The following is a 10,000-nucleotide window of genomic DNA, read 5'->3' as shown; positions in this document are numbered from 1 at the left end:
CTGTGGGGGAAAAAAAAAAAAAAAAAAAAAGTCCGGGACAAGTCGATTTCAAACTACCGCGCCAGACAAAGTTCGCAAATCGGGCACTATAGATGGCAGCGTGGGCGGACATACACGTCTAGTACTGGACTGTAAACAAGTCTGCCGCGTCACACGAGTGTTGTGCTTACGTGCTTGTCGTGGATACACCTCTTCTTCACAACGATGCCACCCAAAAACCCACCAAAGAAAGTAACCAAGCGTACAGCTAAACCTGTGCACCTTTCTGTGTCGCAAAAAAAAAATATATCTACAGTAAGGTAAATGCTAATAAAAAAAACAGTACAGATGTGTGTCGGCGGCATTGGCATGTGTTACGGCCCCACGTGGTGAGATGATGATGATGATGATGATGATGGTCGTCGGAGGTTTTGCCTTTGCCTCGGCACCTCCTGTTACTTCTATTCTTCCTGATCCTGCCTTTCTTTTATTTTTCTTTCTCTTGTCTTCCACATCTGGTGCAAAGTCTCTTTCTTCTCCCTCAGTTTTGTTTTTCTGAACAAAAAACGTCTGATTTATTTTCCAACTTCCTGGTACAGCTGGTGCAGGTGCCGAAATGCCGTTAAAGACAACACTATGTTCCCACCGGAAATTTTTGCCGTTAAACACGGGATTCCGGTAAATCGCGTGCCGTTAAAGCGGGGTTCAACCTGTATAGGGTAAAGTCCGGCAAGGGGGTAGACCCCCGGACATTTTCCATTGCCAGACATTTGCCATTCCCGGACAAGCCTTCCCCCCTTTTAGTCCGGCAAATCGAGGGTTGAGTGTATGGCATGTTAAAAACCATAACGTATTGGTACACTGGTGTACTGTACCCTGTGCATGTAGTGCATATACGTATACAGGGTGTAACACGACTTTCTGTAAATATTGAAAGAGGTGAGAGAACATGCATTTCTAAGCAGAAAATGTTATATACTTATATGGATTTTAAGGTTTTGTTTACCCGTAAGATGATTTTAAGATTTCTGAGAGTTGCACAATAGTCAATTATGTTTTTTATGAGGTGACAATGACTTGCTGGCTTGCTGCGGCAGCTGGAAGTGCCACTTGGCTAAATATTGAATGTTTTAATGTTATGTTTTGCAATCTGTGGAATGTTTCAGTATCTTGCATTTTAAAACAGATTGTATTAACAAGTATGGAATTTACTGATAAACATTACACGATGACATTATTGCGGTGATTAAAAGTAAGTACTCATGTACGTACTACATAGTACAGTACCTATTACTGGGTGAGGAAGGAGGGGGAAAGATGGGGGAGTGGTGAGCGACTGATTTGTTAATACAATATGTCTTAATATAACATGTATTAACAAATATAATTTCAAACCATTTTACGGGTAAAAAAAAAAAAGCTGAGATCGTCGTGGTAAACATGGGGCCGTCGGGGAGGGCCGTCGTGGGAGGCTGTCGTGGTCAGGGGCCACCTTGACCACTACCCTTTTGAAAGAGGCCATTAGTGAGTCAAGGTGAAGGTCAAAGTGATCCGAAAAAACAGAGAAGGGAAGAAGAATCTGATGAAAATTAGAAACTGAAAGAGAAATATTAATTTTAAGCGTCTCATAAAGTTAAGCGTTAATTGATGAAATTTATAAACTGAAAAGAAAAAATTAATAATTTTAAGTGTTTCATAACGTTAAGTGTTAACGTTTCCTACCATTTCCTATATTTTCTGCCGTTTTTCCTCCTCCTCTGCCGCCACTTTTGCTTTCGGACATCGCCTCACTCGAAAGGTAAGGTTCCACATTTTCGTATAATTTTCGTATTATTATTTTTCATTTATTATTGCCTTATGTTCTATTATCTACTTCATTTACAGGTATTAACGGTTAGGTTAGGTATATTGAATGATTTAAATGCATTTGGCTCTTATTTCATTCTGGTTTTCCCCTTATTATAAAATTTAATGTGGTGTTTTCGTAGGGCTTGGAACGAATTAGGCGATTTACGTGTAAAATGCGACTCATTATACGAAAAAAATCATAATACGAAAGCCACTCCGGAATGAATTAATTTTGTATTGAGAGGTACCACTGTATATATACAAATCAAATGCCTGAGTTTTGATAGGCTATTAGGAAAAATAAAACAATACCTACAGAATTATTTGTTGTTTTATTCAAATCCGTATACAATGCCGTTTGTGTAATAACTTTTTGAAGATGGCATCAGGAAGATGGTGGCCATCTGTAGCGATGCACTGTTGAAGGCGATGTCTGAAGTTTTCGGCTGCTCTTCAGCACATCTCAAGGAGTATTGCAGCGATTTCCTCCCGAATTCGCATCTTCAATTCTTCCAAATTGTGTGGCTGACTTCTGAACACTTTCTCCTTGAGATATCCCCACAGGAAAAAGTCGCAAATGCTCAAATCAGGTGAGTGTGGGGACCACTCGACATCACCCCTCTGAGAGACGAGGCGTGCAGGGAACATCTGTCACAATTTGACCATTGCAACTTGAGCAGTTAAGTGAGGAAACAAATCTGGGAGACATCTGGTTCCAACAAGATGGAGCAACAGCCCACACTGCTCAAGTTGCAATGGTCAAATTGCAACAGATGTTCCTGGCACACCTCGTCTCTCTGAGGGGTGATGTTGAGTGGCCCCCACGCTCACCTGATTTGAGCATTTGTGACTTTTTCCTGTGGGGATATCTCAAGGAGAAAGTGTTCAGAAGTCGGCCTCACAATTTGGAAGAATTGAAGATGCGAATTCAGGAGGAAATCGCTGCAATACCCCTTGAGATGTGCCGAAGAGCAGGTGAAAACTTCAGACATCGCGTTCAACATTGCATTGCTACAGATGGTCACCATCTTCCTGATGCCATCTTCAAAAAGTTATCACACAAACGGCATTGTATACTGATTCGAATAAAACAACAAATAATTCTGTAAGTATTGTTTTACTTTTCCTAATAGCCTATCAAAACTCGGGCATTTGATTTGCCCCACCTTCTATATATATATATATATATATATATATATATATATATATATATATATATATATATATATATATATATGTATATACATATATATTTCCTATACATGTATCTTGTTATCTTGAATACTGTATTGTTTTCAGTTTCATTAATATTTTTAGCTTTGGTCACTTCAAGATTATAATGACATGAAGGACTCCATCCAAAAGTTTCATTGTTCAAACATGTATATTGTTTCAGCTTTACATGTATTGGTGCTTCCCCACAGCTTGTCACAAGGAAGTCATCTCGGCTACTGAACACTCCCAATGGAGCGGGTAAGACCCCTCTCCATTTGGCCTGTGAGGGAGACAAACCTGAGTGTGTGAAGGCTCTGCTTTGTGCTGGTGCTGATGTCAATGTTGCTGCTACCCATGACTCCACACTTCCCATTCATAGTGCCATGGCAGCTAACAGCACTCTCTGTGCAAAAGAAATCATCAATATGTATCCCAATCAACTTAATGTAACGGTAAAGGCCATATTCCTCCTGTTTTTTTTTTATTTATTCATTTATTTAAATAAAAATTTTTTCCTCTTATTTTTCCCTTCCATTTCATGATCTCATTCCCTCGGTGCTCTTTCCTTCTGATGGCTTACTTTTACCTTTTTACAGAATCTCTTAGATGAAAGGCATTTTTTTTTAAGCAATGTTTGTTCCCATAGTGTGTACTATAATTTTTATTACCACCAAATTCCGAGGGAAAATTGTTCATCTATTGTAGATTAAACTTAATTAGATACTGTACTACTATTATAGCTTTATGCTCTTGTCCATTACCATTAGTGTCTCCAAATTTTAATTCTATTAGTGTTCATCTTTCCAACATTGGTTTTGCAGAGAAATTCTTGTTAGAAGAAATTATCATTGATCATGTCAAAAAACTGAATATTGAGGTAATCTAATTACAAATAGCCCTACATAAGTGAATATGTGTGACAATTTTCTACATTTGTGAAAATCTAGTGATAAATGTCTTGTCTAATGCAAGACTGGATTTTGGATTACTTGCTCTCTTATCACACTAGCATATGATACACAAAACGTGGTCATGGTTCTTGGTGCAAAACCAGGAACGTTATCACACACAAGCTGCCTGTGTTTTTGCTGTGCTAGACAAGCGGCCCACCAACCAAGACCAAGCTTAATCAAAACAAACCAGAACAAAACCATGTTGTTTATACCTCAACTTGTGCTTAGTGCTGGCATTGCATATGCACTTACTGTTATTGATGAAAAGAAAGAAGCTAGAAAAAAAACTGAGAGGTGCACGACGTCAGCTTTGGAGTCAGGGATGTTTTCCATGAGTGTAAACTATCAACATGATATATATATTTTATCTTTATAGGTTTTTGTTTTTATGGATTGATGAAATATTATTTAGTATTCCAATATGAAAAATTTATACATGTTATTTTTAGTTTATATAATAGGTTTTTTATTACATATTTTATGTTTGTTTTTTATTGGGAAAGCATATGAAGAACCAGAATGGATATCAAGCCATCCCAACTTTACTCCCCAGATCATGGGAAAGTTCCAGCCATCTGGAGTGGATGTTCTTAGCTCCGTGTATTATAGGCCAGTGTGATACTCCCTTTAAAGCAAAAACACGTTATACTAGTGCAATATCTACAAATATGCAACTTGCTCTTGCAGCCAGAATGGTTTTGTTTGGTCAGTGAATCTCAATGGTGCTCTCAAGAACATGGAAGTCATCCACCAATTTATTTATTGGAGTGATTCCTATTTCTTTGTGATAAACTCACATTTTTGTGATTATCAGTAGAGTCACTGTTAATCCAGTGGTTCAGTTCTGTGGTTGGCCTATGTTAGATGAAGTGTTGTTTATTGTGTAAACTACACAAAGGGGTTTCAGTGGTCATAGCCTTGGTGTGCAAAAAGTTCCCCTAAAAATTTCTTATGCTTAAAAAATGAAGACCAAATGTTATTCGTGATTAGTCCAGGCATGATCATATAGTGAAGTTGCACAGTTTGTCACTTGGAGGTATTGGGCAGTGAGCGGTGAGTTACAGTTACACACTGTTCATCATATGGTGTTTGCTGCAGTTTATGGTTAGAGCAATAGCAGAAAGTTACTCCCTATGATATGGCCAAAACAGGTCTCTAAAATATAAGTGTTTGTAGGCTACCTATAACATTTTTATGAATTATTGTGAATATAACTGAAGGTAGTAAATACATAGTTATTCATAAAACAAAAATATAATGAATTAAAACTGTAAAGTAACATTATTTAAAAGAAAACATGCTGAGCCGTTGTTTACATGCAGCTGATGAACACTCATTTTTTATATTATTGTGAATGGAATTGATGGTAGCAGTAGTTGCTTCTTGCCTATCTCTTCACTAAACTTGTATTGTTGTGTATGGTGGTAGTGGTGGCAGCAGCAACAGTGCCAACACTGCCTGCAAACACATCACTGTATGGCAGCAGTGGCAGCTACACCCATCCTTCTCCCAGATTCAAATCACTGTGTATGGTGGTGGCAACAGTGGCAACACCAGCAACTGTACATCACACTTCTCTCTGAACTCATATTAGTGTGGATGGCAGTGGCATCAGTAGCAGTGGCCACAGCCCGCCATTCTTGCAAAACTAGCACCAGTGTGGGTGGCAGCAATGGCAGTGTGGTGAATCACTGGTAGCAATGTTAACCTGCTCCACATTACAAACAGCTCTACAGCTTGTTATGGCACCTCCCATGGTAGGCTGTAAAAGTTCCATATTAGACTATGACTTGGAAGTAAACCGATTCTCTTTGTAAGACGTGATTCTTGTTAGAATATTGTGCATTAGCAGCAAGCTGACTTTACTTGGCTTACAGGCTTACACAGATTCATGCTGTTTGCTTTCTTTAGGTTCGAATGATTAATTTTATCTGAATGAGAAGCAAGCCATTGAATGTGGACACCCTTCTTTAATGAGAAAGAGAAAGAGCCACAATTATTGAATAAAGAAAATGATAAAAAAGATTAAGATAGTAACTTTTCTTCTTTTCCTAGGATATGAAGCATGGTGGAACTCCACTGCACTGGGCCACTTCCAAAGAAATTATCAATGCAATGGTTGAGCTTGGCTGTATTGTCAATGCCCGTAATTTTCATGGCCACACTGCCCTCCATAAGATGGTGAGTGAAAAATATGGAGAAAGAATATTAATTTTTAGGATGGATAGCAGTTATAAGGTATGATAGAAACACATTAGAAGATCATTTGTAGCATATTGGCAAAGGGTAAGGTAGTGTTGATAACTTATTCAGTGATAAAAGATACCATTGTTTGTGAAATTTGTTATGAAGCATGACCATCATTATGAAGTGCTTAATGTTGGAAGGGTGAATCCAACAAAATGAGGATTTGAGTTACTGGTATTTGAAATGTTATGTCAGTAGGAATTCCTTTTGCTATTATGAGGAGAAATCCAACAAAATTAAATTATCTTTTCAGACATTTTAGTTTCAGTTGCTCCTTTTAACATTTTTCTCTGTAATCATTGCATGTGGTTGCTCATCCTAATCTAAATATCTCATATGTAGAGAATTTATATGAATCAGTATTTAGATAAAAAATATCTTTGAGCTAAATAATGCTACTTTGTTATTTTTTTCTTCACAGGTTGAAAAAAACAAATTACCATGTGTCGTAGCACTGCTGAGTTGGGGTGCTGAAGTCAATATTCTAGATGATAATGGGAACACACCACTCCATCTTGCCACCTCTCCTGCTGTGTTGCAGGCTCTCCTTGTCTTTGGTGCAAACACGTCCCTTATCAATAAGGAAGTAAGGCAAACATCATCATCAATGTCTAGGATTTTCTGACAATTTTTTCAGTTCCAGGATAACAAAAACATTGACTATTAACCAGTGACAAGTGAACTTGTGACAACTCAATTAAAGCACCTCCTTTAGTTCATAAATTTCCGTGAAAAAGCCCACGTGGGGTGGGGGGAAACTGGGCAACTGAACTAGTAGACAGTTGATCCATTACATATCTGAACCAGTGACAATTGAACTACAGTAAAAGTCCATTAATACAAACATCTATAATCTGAATATCCCAATAGTCCAGATTTTTTAAGATGGGATGAAAAATTTGATTTATGGCCAAAATTAGGTCTCAGTTCAAATTCAAAACCAGGCGGCAGATGCAGCAAGGGTAGTAAGTAGATGCTGCTACAGATGCTCCCCTACCTACTAAGTCCATAACAATAGAAAGTGCAGTACAGTAATGAATTTCTATAAGTAAATGTTTTGTTTGAATGACAAAAAAGTATTGTATGTTATGCCCAACAGGTTTTAGGTGTGTGCATGTGAAGGATTGCATTGTTTTTATTGTGAGTGGTGGGATTTTATCTTTTATTTATTTAGCTTTATATTTAGTGGAGTAAAGCTAGCCAGTGGTAACAGTAAGACTAAAAGAAGGCCCACTTAAAATGTCCCCATGCATGTCCAAGAAAGTTAACCAAAAAATGAAGAAGAAAAACAATTTTTGTAATTTTGTTCAAATTACTCTATGGGTGCAACAGTTTTTTTTAATTAGTATTGTAATCTCTCATAGATTTGTTTGTTTTCCAGGGATCAACAGCACGACACATTATTACAACTAGCAATTATAAGGAGAAGCACCTAATGTTGTACCTGATGCATGCAGTGGGTGCCCCTCGCTGCCAGATGAGACTTGCCAATTGCACAGATGGCTGTTCTCCTACCGGCTCTTTTGATGGAGTACCAACAGAGTGTTCTGCTGTCTCACGTGCTAGGATGACCTATGATAATTTCTTAGATTCTTCTCTTCTGGAGCGAGCTATCTCAAGTGTGCAGTCACCTGTAGGGTGAGTTTGAATGTAATGATTTATATACAAATTGATTTCAAAGCAACTCGGCTATCTACATAATTTGAAAAGTAATTAAGGAAGTGTAGTTCTTGGCTCAAACCAACTTATTTTCATGACATCTACGAAGCATATACAGCTATTTGTATTGTAAAAGTGGTGGACAATAAGACATGTAATTCCCAAATACAAGAAAACAAAGTGCTCATATAAATACTTTCCAGGTTTGAAAAAGTGGGTGTCACACAGAAGAAAGGTCGAGTCTTGTGTTTAGATGGAGGTGGTATTAAGGGCCTGATCCTCATTCAGCTCCTCACTGCTCTGCAAGAGGCAGCAGGGAGGCCTATCTTACACCTTTTTGACTGGATTGCTGGCACTAGCACAGGGGGGATCCTTGCCTTGGCATTAGCAATGGGTAAATAAAGCTGGATCATTGCTTTTTCTAGGTAAATTTTGTGTTGAGGATTTCACTAACCTGATTTTGTTTCCCTTTAATAGGTAAGGATGTTCGCTATATGCAAGGTTTGTACTTCAGGCTAAAGGATTCAGTGTTTTTGGGGAGACGACCATATGATGAAAAGCCATTGGAAGATATCTTGAAGAAGGAGTTTGGAGAGGAAACTGTAATGTCTGACATCAAACAAATCAGGTTAGTTGTTCTTTGTGGTAGAGGAGGTTCTATTGACTTTTGTTTTTGTTTTTGCTCAGTAAATTCAGATTACTGATGTTTGAACATGGTAAGCCATAGATTAGAAAACAACTTTTTTTTCTTATGCAGGAGGGAGAACTGACCAAGGGCAACAAAATATGGGGGAAAAAAAAGGCCTACTGAGTTGCCAGTTCCCTTAAAAGACATGAGAGTTAACCAAAATTCAGGGACAAATGTCTTGAGACATCTCTCTTAAAACTTGATGATACAAGTCTTTCCCAAAATGAGAGTTAGTGTCCTTTACTTGACTTTCACATTTTACCTTTTTTTTTTCAGTTTCAATATTCATTTGCATCACAGTTTTTTTCTTTTTATGGATGTTTAGTGATGGTACCATATATAGGTTAACCCCTTCACTACGGTGACGCCTATGTGGGCGTCATGAAGCCCCAGTAGCAAATACGGTGACGCCTACGTAAACGTCATATTTCTTTTCTGAGCTTTCTTCAGTTCAGTTGTCCCGTATAGTGTGTTGGATACTAACTACACACGCCGTATGCTGTCCTTGAAATCCTAGTGCTCCTCCCACCATCCTTGTCTCCACCAATCACTAAAGATAAGCTACATGCATCCTGCCTTGTGTCTAAAATTACCCAATGGCATAGACTGTTCCCATCTCTCTCTCTCTCTCTCTCTCTCTCTCTCTCTCTCTCTCTCTCTCTCTCTCTCTCTCTCTCTCTCTCTCTCTCTCTCTCTCTCTCTCTCTCTCTCTCTCTCTCCTCCATTCCCTCCTCCCCATCTCCCTTTCCTCCTCCCCATTTCCTTCCCTCCTCCCCTCTCCCTCTCGAAAGATAAGTTACATGCGTCCCGCCTTGTAACATTCGTGAAAAAAGTGGAACAAGTTTAACTAAAAATGATAAAGGCAAAAGACTAAAAATGATGTATACGAACACAGACGGGTTTTATCAAGTAAATTAGAATTAAGAGATTACATAAGGAAAGAAAATACAGATATTGTATGCCTGGCTGAAACAAAACTAAATGAGGCAATCATAATAGATTTGGATAATAGGTATAATGTATGGAGAAGAGACAGAGTGGGTAAAGGAGGAGGAGGAGTCATGATAATGTTAAGGAAGGAGATAGTGATCAACCAAGTGGAATGTGGGGAAGGAAAAGCAGAAGTATTGTATATTAAGATGCATATTAATAAAAAAGAGTTAACAATCATTGTAACATATGTGCCACCAAAAACAAATTCATGGACCAATCAAGAATATAAAGACATGATAGATGACACAATAAGGAGTCTAATGAGAATCGTTAAAGAAAGGAGAAAAGTGATATTAGTAGGAGATTTCAACTGTAAAGAAGTGGACTGGGAAAATTATGAAAGTGGTATGGGGAAGAAGCCTGGGAGAAAGATTCTTGAACCTAATGATAGACAATATGATGGACCAGAGAGTAAAGG

At 38.1% G+C, this 10,000-nt stretch overlaps 1 protein-coding gene across 3 annotated transcripts in view; it reads left to right on the top strand.

The window, feature by feature from the left end:
* Positions 1–10,000, top strand: part of LOC123514008 (85/88 kDa calcium-independent phospholipase A2-like) — a 49,028-nt gene that overhangs the window by 16,427 nt on the left and 22,601 nt on the right. For all 3 annotated transcript variants that reach the window (XM_045271555.1, XM_045271554.1, XM_045271557.1), the window contains exons 6-11: positions 3,252–3,494; positions 6,051–6,176; positions 6,664–6,828; positions 7,624–7,880; positions 8,105–8,295; positions 8,379–8,529. In XM_045271555.1, coding sequence (XP_045127490.1) covers positions 3,252–3,494; positions 6,051–6,176; positions 6,664–6,828; positions 7,624–7,880; positions 8,105–8,295; positions 8,379–8,529 — 1,133 coding nt within the window. The remainder of the gene's footprint in view (positions 1–3,251; positions 3,495–6,050; positions 6,177–6,663; positions 6,829–7,623; positions 7,881–8,104; positions 8,296–8,378; positions 8,530–10,000) is intronic.

The sequence above is a fragment of the Portunus trituberculatus genome, chromosome 37 (genome assembly GCF_017591435.1).
Source record: "Portunus trituberculatus isolate SZX2019 chromosome 37, ASM1759143v1, whole genome shotgun sequence".
Classification (NCBI taxonomy): domain Eukaryota; kingdom Metazoa; phylum Arthropoda; class Malacostraca; order Decapoda; family Portunidae; genus Portunus; species Portunus trituberculatus.
The sequence above is the reverse complement of the archived record's forward strand: the minus strand, read 5'-3'. Positions and strand labels throughout refer to the sequence as shown.